The sequence below is a fragment of the Myripristis murdjan genome, chromosome 19 (assembly GCF_902150065.1).
Source record: "Myripristis murdjan chromosome 19, fMyrMur1.1, whole genome shotgun sequence".
In the NCBI taxonomy this organism is placed as follows: domain Eukaryota; kingdom Metazoa; phylum Chordata; class Actinopteri; order Holocentriformes; family Holocentridae; genus Myripristis; species Myripristis murdjan.
Window position 1 is genome coordinate 15567825 of NC_043998.1, and position 27804 is coordinate 15595628.

The 27804-nt window shown below is 44.4% G+C and overlaps 1 protein-coding gene across 4 annotated transcripts in view; it reads left to right on the forward strand.

The window, feature by feature from the left end:
• Positions 1–27804, forward strand: part of LOC115377382 (zinc finger MIZ domain-containing protein 1) — a 103154-nt gene that overhangs the window by 68120 nt on the left and 7230 nt on the right. For 3 of the 4 annotated variants that reach the window (XM_030077065.1, XM_030077067.1, XM_030077066.1), the window contains exons 4-14: positions 1028–1141; positions 4440–4545; positions 22841–22976; positions 23403–23517; positions 24517–24734; positions 25279–25480; positions 25973–26248; positions 26353–26535; positions 26686–26763; positions 26892–27060; positions 27227–27368. In XM_030077065.1, coding sequence (XP_029932925.1) covers positions 1028–1141; positions 4440–4545; positions 22841–22976; positions 23403–23517; positions 24517–24734; positions 25279–25480; positions 25973–26248; positions 26353–26535; positions 26686–26763; positions 26892–27060; positions 27227–27368 — 1739 coding nt within the window. Of the gene's footprint in view, positions 1–1027; positions 1142–4439; positions 4546–11227; positions 11297–22840; positions 22977–23402; positions 23518–24516; positions 24735–25278; positions 25481–25972; positions 26249–26352; positions 26536–26685; positions 26764–26891; positions 27061–27226; positions 27369–27804 lie in introns of those variants that run through there. The other variant, XM_030077068.1, reaches the window with a different exon arrangement.

A 27804-nucleotide genomic window follows, 5' to 3' on the forward strand; every position in this document is an offset into this window, starting at 1 on the left:
TTGATATGAAAGCTGCTTAATCAAATCCTGACCTCTGCTGCCCCCTAAAGAGCATACAAGAAAAAGCCGGGCTAGGCAGCGGCTGACTGTGCCACTGTCACTTTCTGCTCTGCTACCCTGTGACAGTGGAATCAAAGCACACAGACGTGTTAAGAAGGTAGCCGTTCGCTTTAAGCTGACAAACCTCTCTATTTACCTTTGATGCCACGGAGTGGGAGTCCATTTGTCTCTAGTTTGTACAAGTGCACTACAAAAGGGCTTGTGTGTATAATCTCTCCAAAGGCAACAGATTGCCACAGAGTGGAGGTCGTATGTCTTATTTCTCCAAATTCAAACTTACAATTGAAGGCGTTTGGAACAAAAATATGACCAAGAGCATGTCCAATCTGGCATGCCAAGGTAACGTGGAGTTGTCCAGCTTTCAGTTCCTTTTTTTAACAGATGTACAGTAAGATAGACAACAAGATTAGTGAGCAGGCTGCAGGATGTAGCGGGAGGGGAAGGGGGGCCATAAAGGGGGGGGCCTGAAGGTCAAGGAGCCTGTTGTCAGATAAAGTCGCACCACAGCTCAGGGCCGAGCGGTGAAGTAAGGGCCTCCACAGCTATTCATACAGCCATACAGGAGATTTATTACAGGCAATGAGAAGGCGGCGCTACAGAGAGCAAGGAAGAGTGAAGTGGAAGCACAATTGTCTCTGTGTGTAATGGGGACATACCCCCAGTCATACTTTTATCCCACACATCCTAAGCGTGATAAGCAAATTCTCTTATGCCACTTCCTGTCAGCAAGAGCCGTGAAATTTGGTGGTAAAAAAGACTGCTTATTTTTGTGCCACCCAAAGTGCTTTTAATTATTCACCATGTTATTGCTGTGCCCCTCTCCTTGGTAACAAGCCTCTCTCACAGGTGATTCTCTGTCTGCACCTTTTTCTAACTGTGCCAGTCTTAGAGTAAACACGTATTTTGAATGTTTGACAGGTGAATGTTATCCTTATGTATTCCTTATGTTTGCCTATTCCCCCTCCAGCACTTACAAAACCCAGCAAATTTCCAAACGGCAGCAACCGAGCTGCTAGACTGGTGTGGCGACCCCCGAGCCTTCCAGCGTCCCTTCGAGCAAAGCCTGATGGGATGCCTAACGGTAAGATGCCACTCACACATACACACACACACACACACACGTACACACACCCCTTCACAGTCTCACACTCGAGAGTTCAAGGACAGGGAAGTGCTGGTAAAACAACTGCTGCATTGGCTTTTTCTGGGCCTCCCCTAGGGATCAGAGAATACTAACGTTTTGCTGCTGCCTGATCTTCACTAAGGTCATTGGAAAATAAAAGGCATTTCACCCTGTGGAAACTATTGAAATATAGTCACCTTTCATTGACTTCAGTTAGTTTGTGCTGTGGCTTATGAAATCAGCACAGTGAAACAGTGAAAGGACGGGTGCAGCAGCAAATGTCCTCAAACCACAAAGCAATCAATGCTCTTAAAGAAATAAGGCGCCAAAGCCTTTAATTCCCCCACTTAAATGCCTAGGGGCTTTTGATTAATTGAATAATTAGTATCCCATGACATCTGAAAAAAAGGACTAGACTGTTTCATAGTGCATCCTTTAAACTAAATAAAGACCAAAAGTAGGGAAGAGAAAAAAAAAATCATAATACATAATAGAAGCTTGCTCGGAGATCTGGGCGTGTTTGGACTGGATGTCAGACACGGGGCAGGTTGCATCAAACAGCTTAAAGTGGTACATCTCCTCCTATATTCTGATGATTGCACTCTCAAGTTCAGTGTACATTCAGTAACAGCCTCCACTGTATTTTTCTATGTCAACACAGACAGAAGAACTCAGTCACCCTTTTAGGAGAATAAGGAGAATTACACCACGTCTTGTGGAAAGTTTGGGCCATGCAACTCTCTGTCAGAGAGAATATGGATGGACTGCGGATGTGTCAGTCACATGTCACCTCAGGGCCACACAGCACTGTAACATGCAGATTTTCACACTGCCTCCAGCGTTTGATAAGAGATACATATAGCTCCTCTCGGGGGTACAATTTGTAACCCCATGGAGCAAGCTTGGTTATAGCAGGCACAGCAACACGAGGGAATTGTGCTCAAGCGCTATTGTGAAACCGCGCTGACAGATCTCGCCATTCGAGTGATTGTTTGTATTATTGCTTTAATGCGCAGCAGCAGGTGCCTTTTCCTCCATTTCGCCAATTCAATTTGTTTCCTGCAGTGAAAATCTCAAGGCTTTTCAAGCGGCACACAGGGAAACTGTCCTTTTAGTTTATAGGTTATATAGACCTGACCGGGAACTGCATGAAGAGGGAGGGAGCACATGGAGTCTGATGTGGTTGTGAAATTACCAGTTCCCATACCTGCCTAGACCGTAATAGCTAAATACTTAACCCTGCGTGTTTGCAGCTCTGTTCTGGCTCTATTTTAGCAGTCAGTGCAGACTATCGGCTGGTAAGCGCAAAGAATTTTGGACTAAACTATTGTGAATAAATGCAATTGAGCCCAGTGATTTTTAGATAATTCAGTAATTCTAACATGGCAATAAGTTTGACAGCATGTTCACTTTGTAACTTAGCATATTCCTGGGAATTAAAGCTATGGCAGGCATGTGCAGATGATTGGATTTGTGTTTGCCAAACAAATGAGAAGATGAATGCTGCTTAAAGGCACATGTTTGCTTTACCGTTGGAAATCCACCACAATTCTACTGACCGTGTACAATTAAGGCGCCGAAATTAGAACTACTTGTTGTAGCATCTCAGACTGGAATTACCATTTAGGAAAATGTCCCTCACAAGTTTAGATTCTAATTAGGCAGCCTCCACTCATATATCTTCCTCTTAATGGGAGATTCCTATAAATAAGAGCCAGCTATACATGCTCTGTTTTTGGTGTCACGTCAAGACTATACTTACAGAAGATAATGATACGGTGCAGGGCGCAGTGTTCGGCTGTAGTACCTCGGGGCTCCTCTCAGACCTCTGGGTGCAACAGCAGGATCGAAAATATGAGAAGCCTCGGAGGGAGAAGAATCCGTCTCTCTGCGAGGCATGTTAGCCACTCAGGCCGTAATACGTCCTTAAGGTCAAAAGGATCAGAGGAGGCCGCTATGAGCAGATAATGGCAATGGTAAATCAAAGCAACGTGTGCCACATAAGGGTGATTTACAGGGCCTCCTGTGGCATGCAGGGGTTCCTCTTAATGTTTCCTCTCAGTGGGCATCGCTGCACTCCAGAGGCCACATTCTCTCCTCGTCTTGCTGTCCGCTGCCTCGTATGGAACTGATAACCCATTAGTGCCCATGCTTAGCTAGAAGTGGATCTTTGATGTAGCTGAACTATACTCTTATTTCAAACTGCACCATATGTAATGTACACAGAAATGTAATGCAATGAACATACATTTCCATATATGTGCATATTACATACCCATATATGAAACACACTCAAATTGGCACGTTTTCATACATGGACCACTGTCAAAAATGGATGTTGACTAGGTATGGCTGCATATGTACAATCATGTAAGGACAATATGTTGTTTCTATATACGCATGTACATAAGGTACATATAATGTACTGCATGTTCATCGCTGCAGCAAAGTCGTTTATTCTCTCATATCTAGTGTTAAATCTCATTTTTCTTCAAGCAAGTGAAAAAATTTCTGCCAGTGGGACGAGATAACCCTACTTGTTTCCAATGCAGTCTTGCTTGAATTTTTCTGAGAACAAGAACAAATATAAACAAGGGGACAAGTGCGCTTCCCAGTGCTTTCAAAGTGGGCGCTCTGCCTGAAGCACAAAGTAGTCCTCATAGATAAAGAGAGGCGACACTCCAAAAACGAGTAACACCTCAAGTCCCCTCTCTTCAGGTCTTCATTAGTTCAACATATTTAAAGATGTACTCTTTGTCATACACACGCTGACGTGTTTTGGCTATCGACTAAAAGCCCACTCATTTTTGGAGTGCTGCCTTTCTTTATCTATGAAGACAACAACAACTATAAATATGAAATAGAAAATTCTGGAAATATTGGAAACAAATGGATCATGTCATCCCACTGGCAGATTTTTTTCCACTTGTTTGAAGAGAAAAAAAGATTGGATATTTTTGCAGTGTGTTTTGGCTTCATATAAGTATATAACCATATCCAAATGGAGGATATACAGTTGGTTCATGAATGACAGGGGCAAATATGTTCATATATTAGATTTCTGTATGGGTTCAGAAACTGGGAAACAATCTAAATAAAATATTGAGTCACTTTATGAATTTACTCTCTAAGTCTAACCTGTCAGGGAGTGATTTGAGCAGTTGTTTCCATAGGAACGAGTACTGTAACATAACCGTGTATGGGACTGTGCCACGGTCCGTCCTCACTGGGTGTTGTGGGTTGTCGTCCCGTTCAGGTGGTGAGCCGCGTAGCCGCACAGCAAGGCTTTGACTTGGACCTGGGCTATCGGCTCCTGGCTGTGTGCGCTGCCAACAGGGACAAGTTCACTCCAAAATCAGCAGGTAAGACCAGAGTTTTCTCAACCGCAATCTCAGTCCATCTGGCCATGTTGGCCTATCCTGTGGAAAGGCTCCTGTCTGAATTGCTGGCCACATTTCATGATATACTTAGACATCCATTGCCACTAGACTGTGGAGGACTGTGATGCTCCAAGAAAGTGTGTCTGACTGTGTTGGTCACAGTTCTGTATCAGATGGTCACATCCATGTTTTGATTCATCCCTGACCTTTTGAATTGACGATACATATCGTTGGTTTATTCATTTCAAGCAGTGTTCAAAGAGAGAGAAGAGATCCTATTAGAAATAATGGTTATGCTAAATACTTGTTACTGTTGAACAGCCCTGAAGAAAAGAACTGATAAGTCCTATCTATGAGTATAATTATCATGTAACACCTGCGTGAACATTGACATTTTTCTGTTTTTATTCTTACTAAACTCGTTCCCTGGGAACAAGAGTAACACAGGCAACTACAGCTACAGCTCGATTTGTTTTGCCTTCTTGTTCTTCCCACAGTGTTTCAGACAGAGTGGGAATAGACAAATCCTCCATTTGTTACATGAGACTGAAAAATAACGTCTCGGTGATGATGAGTTCCTGTTTTCATACAGTACCACCATCGGGGTACAGTGATGGATTATTGAGACAGATGTGGACTGCTAAATGTTGTTATCAAGCTGAGGAAAAAGCATGCTGAAGCATGATGGGAATGAAGATGTATAGGCTGTCAGCCACTCAGGAGATAACTATGGTAACAGAGGAATATTTTGTGGTCCTTTAACAGATTTTGATTTGTGGTTTCCACCTGTCTTGGGTTACGGGGAAAACGTGTTGTGCAATTGCTGCTGTGTGCTTGGCCTCTACACCGCACTAAGTCGACTGACATGAAAGTCAGACCCACATACTGTTTGAATTTTCACTTTGTTTGCCAGTCTGATTTATGCTGTTCATTTTTTGTGGCTATATGAGGTTTCAAATCATGTGATATGACTCCAGTCTGAGCCATGGGAGTGGAATCGCTCTCTGTCTACAATTAACTTGCACCAGTAAATGATCTAATTCTGGCTAATTCCAAATCAAATCTCAAGCCCCACTTTATGGGTGTAGATAAGATTGCCAATTGATTCTCTGTCTGAATAATTTCCTGCAACAGTAGTCATTTGGCAAGCAGCAACTAGTCAAGTCTAGGCAGCATCCCAAACTGCATTTCATGGACAATTATGTATACGTATAAATATTTTGAATGGCCTAGTTGGGAGACCTGCAAATTTATAGAAACAGAAATTAAAGCGGCAGAGAGAACGAGAGAGAGAGAGAGAAGAAGTCAATGGAAGCACTGCAGAGGCTCTGCATTCTCCTGCAAAGCTCTGACTTTTGCGAAGGCACCACGAGTGGAGGCCCCAGACTAGGAGGTTGTTAAGGTGGAGAGAAAGCCCACACTGGCAGCCAGGGAGACGGCTCCTAAACGACACTCCCACAGGGCCCCAGGGGCAGGACCCTCTCCCTGACATCCAGCAGGGCCGTTGCCCGGCGACGGAGAAGGGAGTGAATCACATGATGGGGCCACGATGGCGGCAACAGGTCGGCCATCCAACACCAGAGACAGGCGAGTCAGTGTCTGCCATTCAGCAAGGAGGCTGTTGGAAGCCTCAAAGAAGCGAACATGGAGCGGATCAAGTCTGGAATGCCAGATTAGTTCAATGTAGAGAGACAGAGGGGTTTGGGGGGGTGAGAAGAGGAGGTGAATTTAGTTTTTAATTGAATATTGCGTCCTTTTGCATAATGTTGTTTTAACAATAATTCACTTAGCCAAGTCTGCCAGGTTTCCTGGACACAATCCAAGCTGAAGTTCAGTGAGGGGTCTCTAGATTTCTGCTCAGAGCAGAAAGTCCCTTTCAAATCCTCAGCTCAATCATGAATATGACAGCCTGCCATTTGTTGCATAACAAGGAGTCTTTTGATTTCTCTAAATGGAGCTAAGTGGAATTGTTCCACCTCATGTTTGTTTCTTATCTCCGCTGACAAAGGGGCTTGTGTAGCCTGAACCCTGGGAGCTGTTGCTGGCTTTGTCTTAAAAGGAAAGTATCCAGAGAGCGTTCAAGGCCAAACGTTATTTTCATGACCACCGCGCCGCTCAGTCACATCGAGCGCTGTGTAATCTGCTCTGAAAATCTGTGTTGAATGTGGGAGAAGCCAGATATCTGGTCGCGAGTGGGACTTCCTTCCACAGAGAACATTAGGTCAATGGATGAACACTAATAAGTAAATCAGATTTGGTGTCCCATTTTAACCGGACCAGGCTTGTACTCAAGAGCTCTTGGCTCTGACACATGTAGCAGTCAGCTCTTACATTTCTGTTATGTCATCTAAATTCCTGCTCCTGAACATGGGGAGAAAATTGAGGAAAAATTGTGCTGATGAGTGTGGAAAGCTAATTTCAGCAGAAGGAAATCAATGTTTACAATCTGAAACAGCTGAAACGGGTTATAGGTATGACCAATCAATTCATCACAAAATCTAGCCCAACAGGTTAAAGCATGGGTCTTATTTATTTGTTTGTAAAGATAAACTCAGCAATGCAAAGCTTAAAGAAACACACCTTGACCTTAATGATGCCTTTGATGTGTATCTTCTGCTTGCAGGAAACTTGTTATTGGCTGCTGTGCTTTTGGTGATTCTGCCAATTTAAAGAAACACCAAGCCACCTTCACATATGACATCCATTTTTTATATCTGAGATGTACTCATGGGAGTGGATTCAGTGATCTGAAGAAGGCCAGAAAATGCTTTTTTAATGTTGCATGCTGTTCCAGTCGGTTGGGAAGGGAAACAGTGTGCTATGCCGACGGTGTGATTTGGTGAAGATCACTTTATTGGATGCACTTAGCAGGATGGGCTAGTTTTAGTCCTCTAGCCTTTTTGTGGTCCACAATACAGGGTGAGCGCTGGGGGAGGGGCGTCCGTCTGCCAGTAGTGACCTCTTTGTGAATGGGATTAGCCTGCTCTATTAATCTGTGATTACTTGGACTGTCTTACCACAGGGCAAAGCCACGCACGTGGAGCTCTGTGCTGTCAAAGAACGGGGATCGCTCACCCTGTATGGATAAATTCATCAGGGCCCCCTCGCCGTCACAAGATACATTACAAGGCCCTGTAGGATCTGTTTCATCAGTGTCATACAGTCGCTTATCAGGCAGCAGGCCACCCCTCTGGCAGGAGCAGTGGTTCAGTCTGGTACAAGTGTTTAGACAAAACGCTTAATCACGATTCTTCCTCTTTGTGGGTCAGAGTGGCACATTCCCAATCGCTTGCGCCTCAGCAAGCTCTTGGAATTCCTCAACTCTAAAGAGTGAAAGAAGGCGCCAACTTAGAAGAGGGGGAACCAGTCAAACTTTTTCAGCCCCTCTGGCCATTCATTCTCTCTTGTAATAAATGCCTAAGTGCCTAAACCATTCAACACATAATTAGTTGGGCTACAACTTTGCATACTCTGTTACTTTGGCTTCATTTTGCTCATTGTGGGATTTTTCCAGTTTGATTGTACTACATCTTGGTTGTACCGAGATACTGTGTATGCTCTGTCATGTATGTGGGCATGGAAAAAAATATCTTTTTGTCTTGTTTAGTTGTTTTGACAAGGGAAGTTTTTAAGGTGTGACTTCAGAAGCTGGCTTTGTCAGTTTTCAAACCAGCCCAAGCATGAACTGCGGGAGCCAGTTTGCGTGGGAATGTTGCATGTGTTTGCAGCTGTAGTTAAGCTACAGACATTGAGACCAACTACTCCCCAAAGATCAGTCAACAATTTTGTGATTTGCATTATTTTCATGCCATGAGAATCTTCAGTACATTACGCAGATAATCCATTTTCACAAGGCATTTGATATAGTGGAAAAAGACAACAGGATGAGATAATTTCATGTTTTTTGTTTAATGCAAATCAAAACGTTTAAAGAATTGTCTTGAACCGAATGAATTAAGTGCCAGTGACCAACCATATTTCAGCAGAAATTCTCAACAAGTGAAACTACACTGGAAACAAGTGTCATTATCTCACTCTATTTGCAGAATTATTTTGTTGTCATTTTATTGTCAAACAAGATTCTAACCCCTTGAACTCCCTTAAATTTCGCCCTTAAGTAGCTACACAGTTAGGTTTTTTTCATAATGTGGGACAGTGCCACAAACAGATTCTGTGTCTGCTGGTTGCAACACCTCACTGAAGCTACATCCCACTTATACTAAGGGAAATATTCAAACCTAAGATGCCATTGTTTTACAGCTGCACCGTTACATCAGATGGAGAATATCTAGATGTCTTGTGCATCGTCATACGCATTTCCCTGTAATTCAAAAGGACATAGTTGGGATCTTTGGGAGCCTTTAGATCTCCACTAGAATTTAAAATAAGGTTCTGTGGGTTTGAATAAAGCTCAGCTGCACAGCAGTGACAAACCCACTCGTGGGAGCGGCAGAGTTGAAGAGGTTAAGATTCACTTCTCGACCAAGTAACACGTGACGATCCACGGAGCACAGAGTAAAGTGTTCTTCTTCAGACGTACCGGCAGACGCATTTAAATCGAATGTAAACTCCCCTTAAACGGTAGTTAAAGTGTTGCTTCTGTTTACCATGCCCTGCAGTGAGGTGGTGCTAAAGACATGTTGTCACTGAGCTGTGGAGAAGTCTCAGATTCTCAACACAATACCGAGGTCAGATACACACAAGCCTCCAGGGCTATAATTTCTCTCCCCAGAGCTCTCCACACCAAAATGTTTTCTCTCTCCCTCTCTCTCTCCCTCTCTCTCTCTCTCTCTTCACTCAGCGTACTGCAACTAAACTTATCGTTTAGCTGTGGCTTCTTCTAAATAGAAAATAACATGGATGTCTAAACACATTGTTGGTGGCCTTGACCATGTTTGACTGATGAATTGAACTGAGGACTGCAGCTGACATATAAGCAAGAACCCATAGAGGTCCACTGAAGATGTAGTTGTCGTCCTTGTGTGGTGTGTTTAAATCAGCGAGGAATGAAGTGACCGGCCTTAATTGCAATGGGTGATGGTGGTGGTTGCCAAAGTGGGATGCAGGAACCACCAGGGGTCCAGTGGGTGTCTTCGGTCAGTTTATGGCACTATATTGTTGCAGTTTTCACAGACAAGCTATTTTCTTAGATTGAGGAGTGTGAACCTTTTGTCTCAAGAGCGAATCAATTTGATTCACTTGTTGGCAATTTGATTAAAGAGTGTTTTTTCATTGTTGGAGCAATTCAAGCTTGTAAACCACACGTCGAGTCCAGAAATCAGTCGACTACCTTTAGGCAAAAGTTTTACATCCATGAAATAAACAGGTATTATAATGTAAGACTATCCTTTTTTCCTCGGAAATGTGAAAAAAATCTGACAAATGAAAAAAAGGTGCAGTTCCTAGTATCCGGTTAGGTCTGAATTGCGAATGAATCGATTCACATTTCATATCGAAAGTCAGAGCGACTCATTCTGTTTCTTTCTTTCAGCAGATCCAAGCAGTTGAATGGGCAACATTTGTGATCAATGCACTTGCACTATGAATGAATCATTACACCCCTAAAGTATGTGCATCAATTTTTTTTTTTTAGGGCATCTCATCTACTATAAATCTGAACTGCCTCCAGTCAGGACAGTTCCTGTGTCTTACCCTGTATGAGCAAGTTAAGTGCTCAAGTCAGCTGTGATAGATGTGGTATCATCCAGTAGGGTGCAGGGCTGTAACTCACTCGCCGTGCCCTCAGCAGATAGTAAATGCCAGGAGAGCAAATACAGGGGAGACCTGAGATAAGGGTTGTTTAGCCTGTCTGGAAGCCTGTTTGTCCTTCCTCCCTTCTTGTTTTAGCAAACAGAGGCTGCTGTATGCTCGCGTCTACGGCTGCCCCGGCTGCTTAGTAGCGTCTATGGCCGCTCCATATGGCCGTGCAATTTGCAGTGCAACATTACCTGCATCCAAACAGCACGTTTCTGCATTACAATTAATTTGATGTTGTACCTTACGTCTGAAATTAAATGCTCATTATTGTATTTCAGCCACAGATCAGTTGCGCTAATTTGACAAGTAAATGCTGGAGAGTGAGGATATTTTTATTAGACAATAGACGCACTAATATCGCCCGCCTCAGGTGGTGCATCTACTGTTTACATGTTTTATAGTTGTGTAATTATTTATCCAGAGCTCACTCAGGCTCATGTGTTCTGAAAGACAAATGTGGTGTAATTGGCCCCTCCCTCTCAGACAGCCCTGATTCCAGCCCTCTGCGCATCAGGAAGCCACCGTGCCCAGCCTCCTCCTCCCCGTCCTCATGGCCCTTAATTACAGTGACTAGTTTGATGGATTAAGTCGACAGTATGCAAAGACAAGGGGGTGCTGAAATCACTGCTTAATGTACCCATCCGGACGGTTTCTATTGCCACTTTTCGGGGGGACTTGTGGCGCTTCTCCCCTGTAACAAATGTTTCTTTAAATGAATTGATTGAGGCTTCTTTTACTCGTTGCTCTGGACCTGGGCCAAGATACAGGCTGTCTAGCACATTAGGCACCACCCCCCTTGCAAGTTTGAAATGTGAGCTGCCTGCATTTTTTTTTCTTTCCTCCCTCCCTCCCTCCCTCTCTCCCTTCTGGCGAAGTGGCTGTGGCTGCTTCTGTGTGATGTGTGTATTGGGAGAGCAAGCAATGGATCACTAGACAGAAAAAGAAGATACATCAATAACAGCTGCATACATCCGAGGTGAGGAGATAAGCATTTGGTTCTCTCTCTCTCTCTCTCTCTCTCCCTGTCCTCCCACCCCTTCTCTGTCTCCCTCCCCTCTCTCTCTCTCTCTCTCTCTCTCTCCCTCTCCCCCTCTCTGTCTTTAACCCTTTAGTGCTGCAGAAGCCGGTTCCTGATTTTGTTAAATTATTTGTGACGATCCATACCTGTCTTTCTGTTTTTTTCTCTCTCCCTCTCATCACAAGCGTGTGTCCTCCTCCTGGCTGTTAGTGCTGTATGAAGTTTCCCTTTTTTACAGCTTATCCCTGTTTTCCCTCCCATTGTCTCTGGGGTATTTGTTGCCTGAGTGCAAAGAAGCCGGTGGCAAGTACAGCAGGAGCCCATTAGCAATGACTCCATCTGTGATTGGTTTTGCCTGTGAAACGGAGAGAGCAGCCATGAATAATTGATGTGTATTGTGCAGTCAGTCGCTGGACACGCAGGGAGAGAGGAGAGGAAAACAGAGAGAAGCTGCTGCCCTGAGACACCGAGGGAAAAGAAAGGAGGGGGAGAGGAAGAATGTTAGAGAGAAGAGAGGAGGGTGGGAGGGATACAGAGACACACAGAGAGAGAAAGCTTTAAAATAGCTGCTGGCTTCAATAGTGCAGAGATTAAGGCTGCCCTGTATCGCCTTTGTTCTGCTATCGGAGATTCGTGCTCAGAAGTGTTTCTAGACACATGAGTCCCCTTTTTCTGTGCAGTGAAGAGTGAGAAATAAGACAGACAGGCAGGGACATTGCCGGAGTAAAGTCTGGTTGAAATGCGGGTGGCATTTTAGACGAGGGGGGGGGGGGGGGGGGGGGGGGGGGGACTCTTTGCTCCTGTGAATAGGACAGAGCTGTGAAGCTGTGAGCTGTCAAAAGGAGGAGACACCACTTGAAGAGCGCTGTGTTTGTAGGGGGTGCATTCACTGACAAGAGGGAAGGTGGATGTGCTGCTGAGAGTAACTTCACATTATTTTACCCCTGGGGGGCAGATAGAGGGTTGATTTCTTTCTTTCTTGTTTTTTTTTTCCCATTGGTGGATGGGGGCGGGCACCCTGCCATGCCTTAAACTAATGGAATGGAGTTTGACAGTATGACTAGTGCCTTGCAGCACTCCACATGATAGAGTTGCAACAGCTGACTGCTGCATTTGACCCACTTACTGCTCACACAGAAGGGGTCAAAATGGCCTTGATTATCTCTTGGAGTCGCGATGACCTACTTGAGGCGGCATTTTCTGCAAGACTCTTGGCCATTTAGCACACTCACTCCACCACGGAGCACCACGGAGCGTAACCCAGCAGCTACACTCCCAAAACGTGTGCAGCTTTTTCCCGTGTAGCATTTCTATTAGTTTCAGATTCAGATTGGTGTTTCCTGATGGCTCAATCATCTCTAGTGCACACCTTTTTTTTTTTTTTATTATTAGCAACAGGTTTGAATTCAGGGTGCTGTGCCTCACATCTGAGATGCTAAGATGCCAAAAAAGCACTTACGCGGCACATGCAAAACTGAATAAATGAGTTTCTGTTTGGAGGGTAATTCAGCTGGTGTAATTTGTTCCTCCTCTTGACCTCACTTTGAAAAATTATATTCTACAATGTTGGTTTAACACCTCTTGAGTTTTCTATTATTGCATTCCATCCACTCCATCCTAGTGTTTTGTTAGCTGTAAACATGCAGCGCTGAGCCATTCATATCAACCAGGTAATGAATCAAGTCATGTTTTGGGAATGATTCAGTGATTTTGCTCTCATATGTGTGCAGGACGGTTCCCCAACATGCTAAGACAAGAGTGGTTTTGCAACAGGCAGTATTGTTAAAGAGACGTCTGTACAGTATTGTTCCAACCATTCATTAGCGCTGTTGTGCCTGTTTCAATGAATCTCTTGTTCTCACTATTGGAGATGTTCTTTCAAGGTGTGAAATTCCGCCAACCTTTCCTTTGAAGTAACTCCTTACTCTTAGATCAAAACCCTCAAATCAAAACAACAGCGATCAGCATGCATGAGCAGCCGACTGCCATGCATTTGCAGAACATCTAGAGGCCCTTTTCACGTGGTTTTAATAAAAGAAATCCATCCAAACGCAAGCACAGGTTATCGTTGCACCTATTGTAGCTATTATCATCCAGTCATGCAGAAAAACATATTTTGCTCACATTTGATGTTGGATCCTCCACAGAGTCGATTTTAAATGTGTGTATTTTGCAACCAATGTGGCCTCGCATAAAGTGCATAAAATGCATAAAATGCATAAAGTAATGGAGAGGAAGAGAGGGAAAATGTTAGACCAACAGAAATTTAATTGCAGCCACGCGAGAGACGATGTGTATTTTAAGCCAAGTGTCAACACCAAGTGATGTGATCTCCTTAAATCCAATCCTGATAATGAGATTTTCAAAATCGCATTCAAATGACAGGTGTACTATCCTCAATGACATTTCCTCCTCACATCAGAGGAGGGCACGAACGTAACAGCTCAATAGTCATTCGTTAAACTCACTCAGAGAACAGAGACCAGTTAGCGGACTATTAATTGATCTTAATTTATCATGTGTTCCATTGATGAAAAGGAATCAGATGGTGCCCTTTGTAAGCTGCGGGTTGGGTATCAGAGGGTAGAGCAGCGGAAAGTGCTTCATTTGATGCATATCTACAGCAGAGGTACCTGCTAGAGACAGAGACAGTAAGTGGTTGTGGGTTGAGAAGCACTTAAGAGGAAAGCAGAAAGTAAGGCTGAGGCAGTTATGAGAGGTGACTGCTGACAGAATTGGACAATGTTAAACCGGCAAATTAAAGGGGCATTAAGTAATCTATGAGCTTTATTGACCTCTATAGGCAACCAGTAGGAATTGCAACAACCCCGATTTACTTTTTACCTTCAAGAATAACTGGTTTTCGACCTGGACTCTGCTCTCCCATCACTTTCTGTTATACTAATCAATTCCGTGCACGTTTCCTCAGTTGCTTCAGTAGAGTGCTACTTTTGCTTTTAACTTGCATCTTCACAGCAGAGACAAGTAAGTGAGCTAATTAGAGCAGATCCTTTGTTATCATCTATTGAAGTGGTAATATATCACCATGCTAAAATACTGGAAATGGAAAACTGTCTTGCTATTTTTCGGCTTAACTACAAGCAGATTTGGTGCATCTTGCTTATGCCCCTTTAATAACAAACTCAAGGTCTTTGCAGTTCCATGTAGGCCTGGCCAACATTATTGTTCATTGTCTTTCAGTGGAATCATATTGTGATGATATGATGATATTTGACTGATGATAACAAACACATTGTAGTTAAAAACTGGCCAAGTGAAGTATTTTGAGGAAAATTATTTGAAATTTTGTTGAGTTTTGTTTGACTTAGCATTTAACATTATCATGCATTTTAATAGCATGACTATCAATTTGATTATTTAATGTCATTTTGCACAAGTAAGTGATATATATATATGGATGCTGATTGGGAAAAAAAAATACCATGATTATCAAAAAATTGATTTTAGCCATATCGCCCAGCCCTAGTTCCATGTTTTGCTTATTCTGTGATGGTCATGTCCATGTTCAGTCATGCCTCTCGGTAGAATATGTTTTGTTTGGTTTGTTTGGGTTTTTTTTTTTGTTGGATGTCTTGAAAATTGTGCAAGTGATGGAGGACCTGACTACTTATAAGCACATTAGTCAGACCCTCCAGCCAGCTCTTAGGTTGGGTTTTTGAAAACCATGATCAAGTATGTCTGTCATCATTCATGGAATATCTTAGAAATGTTTCAACTCTTCTGCATTACCGACCACAGTAAAATGTTAAATTTGAACCCTACAGAAACCAACAGCTGCAGGAGATGTCAGGCTGACTCAGGTACTGATTGTGTGTCCTGTACAGAAAAGTCACAAGCATCAGCCTGATCCAACCATCCTCATCACAGTCCTCACATTCTATTCCTTTACATTGGACTGTGTGGACATAGTACACATGGAATGGCATCCCATGTGCATTTTGGTTAGTCATTTAGAAGAGCTTCATGGCTGCTCCTCTGTCATCTGTTGCAGTTTTATGAAGCATGGTCCTTCACACGTGGTGTTTTATCATCCTGCTTTCGTCATAGTGCACACTTGTGGTCTGGGCTGTTCATTGAAGCCATCAAACAGTCTACCTTTTACCCCCCTTTTTTGTTGATTTGTATGTTAATTATAGAATCCGCACATCCACCCCCACCCAAAATAAAACAAAAAGCTGATCCTTTGAATGCAGCGAGTAAGAATGGTGAATCTGCTAACATCAGAGTAAGAGTAAGAAGAGATGAAACTTTAATGATCCCTGTGGGGAAACTGGGCCACGGCAAAATAAAAAAAAAAAAAAGAAAGAAAAGGAAAAAGTTTCAAGTATGAAAAAGAATAAAAAAGAATATTGCCATATGGGAGGTATTTAAACACATGCCAATTAAAATATACCAAAATTGAATATATACTTAGCATGAAATCAGTAGAAATATTAAAAAACTATAAATCTTTTTATTAGTTATTATTTAGTATTTAATAATATGAGATAGGCATGTGAATATTGAAAAAACAGAGCAGCAAATGTGTAACATTGCAAAGCCTACTTATGGCCATAATTATGTACAGAAAGGTGTAAGAATAAGCGTAGCTCATTCAAAGAAGCGAAGAAGGTTTAAATTTCATTGTTTCCATGTCGGCTGAGTGGGTATCATGAGGAAGGGTGTTATTCAAATCCTGGGCTGCTTGCACATATGGATGACTCTAATGAGCCTAGAGGGGTGCCAAGATCCTTCCCAGGCTCCTCTAGCGTGTGTTTTCACTGCACTTCTGAAGGGAAGCTTTGACCCCATGCCCACTGTGAAAAGGTCACAGGTGAATCAGCCGCCAGCGTGTGCCACCATGGCACTACCGGCCCTACCCAGCACCCTGAGGTGGGCACTAGTCTGGGCGCATCTGCTCCGTGCCTAATTAGTATCATTGTAGACGAGGGCTTAAGGCTGGGCCTTCGTTAATAGCAGCCTGTTGCTCAGGGAAACAGTCTGGCTCCTGTAAGCTGCTTCTTTGCAGGTCTGCCTATCTGATAATCTGGTTACAGGAGCACACACAGTTAAACACACACTCTGCGCTGGTAGAGTCAGCTCCATGTAGATCTTGGCTGACTCTCAGGAACCACTCTGTGGTCAGATGAAAGGGTCCTTGGTCAGACTCTCTGAATTCACTGTTTATTTTGTGCTTGGCTTGTCTTACACAATCTGAGAATATTTCCTGTTTTGATTCAAAATGTGATTGTCTGTGCCACACAGAGATTTCTGCTTTGTTCATCTTGTATTAATAATACCCAATTCAATGCAGAGGCTTTTCCCTCCTTGGAGGCTCCAAAACGTGACCTTAGATACTTGAACACCCAGAGTGAGCCACTTAAGCAGGTTCCAGCTACTGTAGGTTCGGAGGCAGTTTTGTTCCCAATCATCTTACTGATGCAATGGAAGACATGCATTAAGAGATTGAAGATTGAATTTTTGGTTGGGGGAGATTTCTGGCTTCAAGGCACAAGGAATTAATTCTCACCAGGGGGTGAATATGCTATAGATTTCCACCTTCGTGTTTTCCAGGCACACTGAACAGCATGCCCTGTTTTTAAGGAAGAGATTTGTCACGCGTACGCCAAGAGAGATTATCTTAAAACACTGGCCTACTTAGGCAAAGGTTGGTTACTGTGCAACCATGACCAAGAAATGACGGTCACAATATTGAGATCTGCATAAAATGAGCTTGAGATTGTGGAATATCCCATGTTCCAGTCACTATTCAGTTAGTGCCAAACAAATTTCTTTGAGGAGGTATAAGCCTTATCGGAAATCTGGCAACACAGATTTTATTTGAAGAAAAATATCCTATCTATGACATTATTGATTTTTATTTAGGGTTTTGCAGGTATGTGTCATTGCATGTACACAGATCAAAACATATTGCACAGCAGTTTGCTGGATATTCACAAAAGAATGAAGATTGAGGCTTTGGACACATTATTATCTGAATGTTGAATCCTTAACTCTTAATATGTGAATAAGGTTATCCTTTTTAAAGCAGCAGAGGCGGGGAGTTAAGTGGAGGAAGAGGAAGCTTTTCAAAAAACTGTCAGTAATAAGCGCTAAGCGGCCACTGATGTAACAACAAAGAACACGGGATGTCAAAGCAGCAACCCAGATACACTAAATCCATGGCATTTTCTTTTTCTTGTGTGCCGCTTGCCTCCGCATGGCCACATATGCTTCTGGCCTCAGTAAAACCTTCTTGGCTCGAGTCCAAGCGTTCCCCCTTGCCGGATGGACATGGCAAGACACTGTGGCCATGTGGCCAGCAGGAGGCTGTATTTAAGCTGGGGCAGCTCTGAAATGGGCCATAAAACCTAGCCAGCAAGTCTGGCTCCCCATGAGGCAATGGGCCTAAGTACTCATTGACAAGACTCCAACATCACTGGCTTCCCAGAGAGAAGGAGGGGAAAGGGATGCAAGAAAAGAGGCGTCAGACAAAGATGAGGTGCAGAGCAGAGGCAGTTGTCTGTCCTACATAGACGGGCTGTTTTATAACTATTAGAGTTAAGGCTGCAAATCAACAATGCATAGTTGCTTTCCCTACCGCTAAATTGTGACTGTGTAATTTGTCTTTCGGCTAAAGATGCATTTCAGTCACTGCTCGCTCAATGTAATATGAGCGCTTAAGAGTTCCCGGTGTGCTGAGGAAGTCAGGGGAAATATCATGTCACATTCTGATGACACATGGCAGCCATGACATTCACATGTATCCACTTTGCACATCTTGCCAACTTCATCAGCTTTCTGCACACATTAATCAGCCACAGTGAAATATGTCACCCAGTGTGGAATGACTCACTCCACTTTAAAAACTTTATTTTCCCTTCACTGGGTGTAGAGAGGGTAACCAGAGATATGGCATGTGTGCCATGTGTTTAAGACGGTACACCTGTGAGTTCAGTCCATCCCACCATGCTGGAGCTTCGACCTAATTATTCCCCCATGGATGAACAACTAGCACAGCTGAACATGCTGGCCTGTCATGGGTTGACAGGTCCGTAACCTGTTATACCCACTCAGTGCCAGTGAAAAAGCTTGCGTGATGGACTTACACATACACACCCACACACGCAAGGGCCAATGCCCGCCGAGTCGTTTCCATTTCATTATCAAATTGGCATCGATGAATAATTTGTGGCATCTGGGTAAAGACAAAGAGAGGTTTGATGGCTGCCAGGCAGGCGTCCATGGCTCCGCGGTGACTGTGTCAGTGAGCTGCGAGGCAGAGTGGGAGAGATGATTTACGATGCCGGGCTCAGCTCAGGCCGGTAGCGCACACAGGATAGTTTGGCACGGGGCCTAAATAACTATTGAAGCAATGTCATAGCAACCGGTTATTCATATATTTTTCCATATTTTATGAGGTAAATCCCAGAATTTTAGAGTTCCAGGAAGCCAGCAAGCCCATATTGCAAGGAATTCTTTGGCTAAAACCAGACATGAATGTTTAGCATGGCCTCTTAGGTGCATTCAGTAACCAGGGATACTAGGGCTCCCTTGCCACTCTCTTATTTTAATTGACTTTGGCCTGCAGGAGGCCTGGGTCCATTCAGCCCAGTCTGGTTAGGGAGGGAGGGAGGAAAAGAGGGCCTCAGCCCAGAACAGAATGTGAATAGAGCTCCCTCAGAAACTAAAGAGCACAGCCCACTAGAGCCGTTCTTGTTAGTTTGCTCTTGGTCTTTGTTTTCCTTTCAGCCCCTCTGGCTAAACGTCTTCAAACAAACCATTTGGGGGTCGTGATTCTGTCAGACAGGTTTACAGCACGAACCTCCACTGGCCTCCGCTGTTAGACTCAAGTATGAAAATGAGCGATGAACTGCTGCAGAATTTGTTCGTGTGCGGAAACGTATATTTGTGTGGACGCTGAGCCTATTGACCAAGCCATGTGGGATGCTGCCAGGTGGGAGTCCAGGGCTCTGGGTTGACAAGGGAGCAGGTGTCTATTAGATAGAGAGGAGAGAGGGAGGAGGGAGGTGGAGGGGGGATCACAAGAGCCCTTGGCATCTGCCTTACCTGCTGCCTCCCCAAAGTCTCCTGCCAGCACAAGGAGGGAGAGAGAAAAAAGAGGGAGAGAAGAGGGAAAACGAGAGCGTTTTGGAGGCAGTAGCAAGAGAGGGAGAGACCTCCTTAATGATAGCCACTCATGTCTGCCTTTTTAGGGCTTATCCTCTCCCACAGATTTTTCTCACAGAACACTGGTGGCTTTTCCTTTTGTTCACCGGGGCATTTTTTTTTTTTTGCTCCGTATCTGTTTTATTATTAGGAGAGAAAAGAGAGACAAAAAAAGACATTTAATCAGCACACTTTTCTCTCTCTGCTTCCCCTTTGCAGTGTCTGCATGTGTGGTGAGGGGGCGGGGGGAGGAGGGGGGGGGGGGGGGGTACAGGGTAGCATTATCATTGGAAAGAGCATTGAACAACTGTCAGGGATGCAGTCCATGTCATTTGTCATGTCTCCCCGGGGCATTATGACAGAGAGTGAAGCTGGAAGCTGCAGCCCCAGCTACTGAACCACCCATCTAGTCCCAGCAGATGCATTTACTGCCCTTCGCTGTGGCTGACCATCAGGCTGTGCAGCTGAGCACCAGAATATCAATACAGCTCAGACACAGCCGGGCCCCTGGGACTATCTACAAGGCAAACAGGATAGGCTCCTCTCCTTTCTTATGGAAGGCAGAGACTCATCGCCGCCTGGGAGACTAAGCACCGCAGAGCAATGTAAACAGGGCAGACTGATGCTCTGTAACAGTAAATGGCAATTTTATTCACTCCACAGAAGTTACTGTGAAGTGGACAGGCTAGATGAGGAACACCTGAGACGATTATCTCCAGTTTTGGCTCTTCTGCTTGGGACGAGCGGGGAGGGGAACAGATGAGTCTATTGAAGGGCTGGCTGTGGGAGGAGAGCAGAGGAGAAACAGTAATCCTTTTGTGTTCATCATCCGCACTGTCCTAAGAGACATTTGGGTGAAGAAGGGAGGAGAGGGAGGTGGAGAACGAGGGAAAGATTGCACGGAGTGGAATAGGTTGGCTGTTCTTACCCTGTCATATGAAACCTGAAGTTTATCCTGTGACTCAATGACAGAGCGCCTCCCCTTTAAACAGGTTGGGGCTCAGCAGAAGTGGTAATTTTGTGGGGTGATAAGCCCTTTATCTAATGGTGGGGTAGAATAATTCCTATTTAAGTGTCGGGGCGGGAGTCTCTCTCCTCTCTCTCTCTGTCTTGTCTTTCTCCTCGATATGCATTGTCATTTCTTTGCTCAGTCCTGCTCCTGCACAGCGTTGTTTTTTTTGTTTTTTTTTCATTGCTTTCACTCTCACCGCAATAAACAGTCCTGCGGCTGTTGATGTCAGCCTCGGTGTGAAATGAGGATACAATTCCTGTAGCCAGACAGTCTCAGGGTGGCACGGTTTGGGGATAAATTGCGGAGACATGTTTATCAACATAGGAGAAGTGCAAGTTACCCCTTGTTGGAAGAGAATAATGGGACCTAATTGAGCTGTAACATGCTGGCTCGTCGCCAGGCTCTCGAATTGAAAACTCTCTCCATCAGAAGGGGGTCTGGGGAGAGGGAGGGGGCTATTAAAACAGCACAGGACGTTCTGACATGGATGTGAGACGCCTGTAAACCTGTTAGCTGCACTTGGACCCGGTTCTGTTTAATTAAAATTAACCTACCAATCTGGTTTGCTGTATCTACTTGTGAGGATTTTTTTTTTTTTTTTTTTTTTTTTTTTTTTTTTTTTTTGGGTGGGGGTGGGGGTTTGGAGAAGGGCACCTGAGAAACGGGAGCAGAGGCCTGTTCTGTCAACCCGAGCGCAGCCGTGGTAAAGTCAGATCGATCCTCTGGAGGAACCGCACAGTCTGTCTCCTGGCACCTGCCTTGCCAAGAACAGGGAGGGAGGGGGGGGGGAAGAGAGAGAGAGAGAGAAAACGAGAGGGAGCATAGGCGGGAGGAAAGGAGGGAAGGAGGAAAAACCCAGCTGCCTCTGTGCCTGGGCCCCGTGCTGCTTTTTAAAGGAGTGGGAGGGAGGGAGAAGAGGAGAGGAGGGAAAGCGGGAGGGGAGGGAGTGAGAGGCAGGGAGACTGCTGGCACCATCTGTACATGTCTTTTGTATTCCAGCCCTCATCTTTACACAGAGCGAGGCTGGTGTGCTCAGTGTTCAAATGAAAGGAGAGGTGCCTTTTGGGGTGAGATGCTCTGCCTCAAGTGGGCTGCGGGAAGAGGAGAAGGTGCGCGCTTGTGTGCGAGCGTTCATACTGAAATTCCCTTTTTGTTCTCACGCTTGGAAATTTGGCACACTCAGAGGACATCTCGTGTCCTATTTATTTTGACAGTGTGTGTATGTGCACATGTATGAATGCGAGCCTGTGTGTCTTCTCTTTATGCAGGCGACTCGGAATATGTGTGTGCGCTTATCTGCGACTGAGTAGGCATGCACGGTGTGTGCAAGCACTCATGTGTGGTCAAATCTCTGGGTTGCCATGTTTATGACGGGAGTCAGAAGCTTTTGTTTGTTCCTCCCTCCCATCAGCCCCATTAGCCTGCTGTCTCCTCTCTCACTCACTCACTGACTCACTCACTTTCTATTTTTTTTTTTTTATCTCTCTCTGTCTCTTGCCTACTTATTCTTCCCTACCCACCTCTCTCTCTTCAATCTCTCTCTATATAATATGTGCCGTGGTGGCCTGTCCTTGTGTCTGGCAGCAGGGTGGATCTGCCTGCGAGGACAGTCTGCGCTGCTGTCATATTGACGTGGCTTTGCGTGAGCTGCAGCCATAGCTGAAATCATTGAGCACTCTGTTTCACCCCTGCTCCTCAGCCCAAAAGTGCCGCGGCTGTGAATCATAAGAGGAGGTGGCTGCCCTCCTCTTTGATTGAATCCACATTCCCTTTCTTTTCTGCTGCCGGAGAGAGGGGCAGAAGGAGGCAGAGAAGGGGGGGTGGCGGAGAAGTGAGTCTTTTGTAGTTGGCACAGTGCAAAAAGATGCACTGCAGATGAAAAGCATATGATTTGATCAAACACACTCTGTGGTAGTTACCTAACCAAGCGGTAGGTAGGAAGAAGGGAAGGGCTGGTGTCCATCTGCAGGCCCAGAGTGAACCCTAGTGGCCGAGAGGAGCAGTAACACACCGGCTGGAGGTTGAGCTTTTGTATTGCAGTATTATCAGCCACCTCCTTTTGTTTCTTATGGGGATTTTATACATTGTTCTGTCAGCTGGGCCATTGCTTTTCAATTTGTTTTCCGACTTTGCTCAGAAGCTTATGTTCCTTTGTTGTTTATGTTTCATCTGCCCTCTTCCTCTCACACATTCAGTCTCCCTCAGAGGGAGGTTTTGTACTGGTTGCCGTGAAGGGCTGTTATCTCTGCAGTTATTTCTCACAGGAGTGTGACAGCACTAATACATGCTTCCTCTGCTCTCTTCCTCCTCTTCTCCTCCAGCTCTGCTGTCTTCCTGGTGTGAGGAGCTGGGACGCCTCCTTCTCCTCCGTCACCAGAAGAACAGGCAGAACGAGCCTCCGGGAAAAGTGCCCATGCAGCCCCCCATGAGCTCCATGAAGCCAAGCCTCTCACACGGGTCAGTGTTCACACTACTGTGCTTGTGCATATGTGTGTGTGTGTGTGTTTGAGTGTGAACAGACAGACCGGGCCCTCGGGGAAAGCCCTTACTCTCCACATGAAGTCCACTGCTCCTTATGGATCAGTGGCCAGACAAACTGCCAGACTAACTGTTTGTAGCACAGTCAGAAGAGAGAGGCAGTAGCTCATAACTGCTCCTGCCGCTAGTAGTTAATAATTACAGCCCAGTGTCTCCACATTGGAAGCGGAAGAACGTACCTTTATTTTATAATCCTGACAATAAAACCATTGTCTTTCCCTGTCATTCATCAAATACAAATATGCCTTATGCAGCTGTACCGTTCTACACAACAAATATTTGTGCAGTGAAACGAGTTTGACATTTTACTTTGCCGACACAGTGTGTTTTGTCTGTTCCTCGCAGAGATGGGTCCTTTCCCTACGACTCGGTTCCCTGGCAACAGAACACCAATCAGCCTCCAGGTTCCTTGTCTGTTGTGACGACTGTCTGGGGCGTGACCAACACCTCTCAGAGCCAGGTGAGATCTCGTACACAGCGCACCAATGGAGTACCCACAGGGTCTAAATGATTCATGCTATCACCAGTACACTGGAGAGCTGAATACACGGTCCAATACTTATTTAAGATGGTTTGGGCTTTTGGTTAGGTTCTTGTGGTTGCTTCAATAAACCACAAGGATCTTATTCCCCCGTCACATGGTCTAATTTTGCAATACCATCAATATTGTGTGTGTATATTGTGAGGTGGTTTGATTCTTTGTCTTTCCATACACTGTACAAGGGCTGGGTGATATGGATAAATTGAAATGTTATAATATCATTGATTGAATACCTGAATATCAATATTGTGACTACATTGTTGGGATGACAGTTGGTGCTGGAGTTTTGATAAACAATCATGAGTATTATTGATATAATGACCAAGCTGGTAGAGGCAGATAATAAAATAACTACAGCAGTTTAACAAGCTCAAGTTCAAAAAATTGCATTCTGTAATGCAGCATTTAAAACCAGGAAAATACAACATTTATGCTATATCATAATATTACGATATCCAAAATTCCATGTGGTATCTATACTTGTACCATAATACTGATATTATCCATATATTGCCCCTCCCTATAGTGTACAACACCGCATTTTCATTGGTTGTATGTCTGTATTTTTGTGTGATTGCAAAATGAGGTAAACTAAAAGAAACCACACAATCAAAATATATGTATCTATAGGTGTTGGAATTACTGTGTATGTCTGTGGTATGGCTTGATACCCACCAACCTTGTGTCTTCTTTCTATGCTGTGATCAAGGTTGCTAAGATGAAAAGCCCAGCATTAATTCTAAAAAAAATCCTGGATTTCAGGGTCTTTAAAGCCTCTGAATACAGATAAACGTGGAATTGTTAAGTTGTAAGTTCTGTTTCAGCCACCTTCAGCATGTCTGTAACTTGCAGACACACCGGTTTAAAAGCAGAATACATTTACCCGTGTTTATTTCTGTGTGTGTCCATGTCCAACAGGTTCTGGGGAATCCCATGGCAAACAACAACAATCCCATGAACCCTGGGGGCAACCCCATGGGCTCAGGTATGTCTGGTAACAATCCAGGGATGAACTCACCCCAGTTCCCTGGACCTCAGCAGCAGTTCCCTAACAAAGGAAACTCCAACCAGGGCTACATGCAGCAGAGCATGTACGGGCGGCCAAACTACCCTGGTGGAGGAGGCTTTGGTGGCAAGTGAGTGTCTGGATGGTGGATTTGTGTTGAGAGTTTTGTGAGAAGTCGATCACAGAGTACACCAGTAACTAGTACAACAGTTATGCACTGGGTGATTTGAGTGTACAAAATGTGATATATGTTATAGACTGCAGAGAAAGTCCATTTTAGTCAGAAACAAATCAAAACAAATCAAAACAAGAGAAAAATTATTCCAATGGAGACAGTTGATTCCGCTTGTTTTCAATGCAAGGTTTATTTGTTTTGGTGTTTTTCCTTAACAAAGGTCAATATTTTGAAATAAAGCAGATTTTGAAATTGATCTACATTGTAAATTAAATGACCTCAACCCTGTGGCAGATTTTCTTCACATCAAGAAAAATAGGATTTTTAAGACTCAATAGTAGACTAAAGGGTTTGTCAAGGTGGAATGCGCTGATGTTTTCAAGTAACAGTAAAAAAAACTGTTACTTGAAAACATCAGCGTATGAGCAGCAGGCGCTCACTATTGATGATGTTCTTGCATTAATGATTATTTCTTGTCTTGCCTTTCACTTTGTCAAAGTTACCCTGGAGGGCCTAATGCTGGACCTGGTGGTATGGGCATCCCTCCACACTCACGTCCTCCATCGGACTTCACCCAGCCTGCTGCTGCTGCCGCTGCTGCCGCAGTTGCCGCTGCTGCTGCCACGGCAACCGCCACTGCCACAGCAACTGTGGCCGCCCTGCAGGAAACGCAGAACAAGGACATGAACCAGTATGGACCGGTAGGTACAAAGCAAGCTAGACTGTGGTAATTCACACTATTACAATATGATATCAGTATCAGTTGAGATCACTTAAGCTGATAAGGAAAATGTTGGTTATGTGTCCTTGGTACTTTGGTTTATGCACATCATATTACTTTTTGATGAATATCATACTGACTATTGGGGAGCCTATTTTATGATCACTGACTTTGGCTCCAATCTTTTCAAAGCAAGCAATAGCACTCAAACAGGGAGCTGAGAGAAGTGGACTTACACGTATTGTTGAACAAGGGTATATCAATGTTAAGAGTGACTAAAGAGCCCAACTAGAATATGCAAAGGAGCCAGTTAACACATTTATCTAGAGCAAAAGCTAACAGGCAAGTCATTTTTGCAGCTTAAAATTGCTGTCTGTGCTTTTGTGATCTGTAATAGATTCTTTTACGCTTTAGATTTCCAGCATTGACAGTGAACTCTGAGAAGCCTGATTGAACCTGTTTTGCTTTCCAGATGAGTTCCTCTTTCCAGATGGGACCAAACCAGGCATACAACAGCCAGTTCATGAACCAGCCAGGGCCCCGTGGTCCTCCATCCCTCCCTGGGAACATGGGCACAGGCATGAATGCTTCCAACATGAGTGGCCCACCCATGGGAATGAACCAGCCCAGGGGCCAAGGCATGGGGCCGTTTGGGGCCCATGGCCAAAGGATGCCCCAGCAAGGCTATGCAGGACCTCGGCCTCAGGGCATGGGTATGCAGGGCATGAAAAGACCCTACCCAGGGGAGGTGAGTGGATAAACACTCAACATGGCACTTAGCCCAACATTCACCTTAAAATTCAAGAAAATTTTCTGTATTTTAAAAAATCTTTTTCATCATTTCCTCCATAGCCAAACTATGGTGGGCAGCAGTATGGACCAAACAACCAGTTCCCTAACCAGCAGGGGCAGTACCCCACACCCAACACCTCCAGGCCACTGCCGTCCCCTAATTACCCCGGCCAGAGGATGCCAGGACAGCAGATACAAGGCCAGTACCCCCCACCCAGTGGTGCCATGGGCCAGTACTACAAGGTAGAGTATTGCTTAAATATGGTCACTATTTGGGAGCCATTTTTAGACTGTGGAAATGTCTTCTATATGGAGTGTTCTTTAATCAAAAAAAACATAAAAATCTAATGACAGTATGAAACTCATTTGTTCTCATCAACTTTATCCTCACAGCAAGAGCCACCTTTCAATGGCCAAACCAATAACTTTACTGGGACTGGATATCAATATAGCCAGGGCAACATGAATGGGGTACGTTTATGACTGTTTATTACTTATTGCTGTTGGTTTCTCAGTTTGATGATGTTATTGTACTGGTCATCCTACAGTGAACACAGAATTCTGACCGATTTATCTATTATCTCCTGTTCTTATTATAGCCACCCAGACCAGTGGGCAACTACCCCCACTCCCCAGTGCCAGGCAATCCTACTCCTCCAATGACCCCAGGAAGTAATATCCCTCCATACCTGTCGCCAAACCAAGATGTCAAGCCCCCTTTCCCTCCAGATATCAAACCAAATATCACTGCACTTCCTCCTCCTCCAGGTCAGTATCTGGTAAACATCCCACAGAGCAGTATCTGTGGGCCATCAAAGTACCATGAAACAATCCCAAACAGCTGCCAAAAACATAAAGAATAATTTAACGATGTTTTATTCCTTGAATTGTTCACTATAATTCATCGGTCTCTGTCTCTTCTCCATCCACACAGCCAACCCCAATGAGGAGTTGCGCCTGACGTTCCCAGTTCGGGATGGGGTGGTCCTGGAACCCTTCAGGCTAGAGCATAACCTGGCTGTCAGCAACCACGTCTTCCACTTACGGCCCTCTGTACACCAGACACTCATGTGGAGGTAACGCATTACGCAATAGGTCAATATGTCGTACATTTTTTAAATGTACTAAATGTAAATTGTGAAGAATCTCTGACTTTAAGTAAGTGCTAGATATAAAACAACACGTCACACTGTGTATTACCCTGCATTCTTGTGACAAATGACCTCTTTCAGGCACTGCACTCATTCATCTCTCCGATAAAAAATTGCTTGGTTCAATAAATAATACATTATAATGTAAATGATGCTTCATATTTTGCTATCCACTTTGCTGCTGTAATGCTTGAAATTTCCACACTGTGGGACTAATAAAGGAATACCTTATCTTATTATCCAATATATAACCGGTGGAATCCCACAGGGCTCTACCCTAGGCTCCATACCATTTTCCCTGTGCATGCTCCCACTCAGTCAAATTATCCACAAATGTAAAGTGTCCCTCAAGATTTATTTG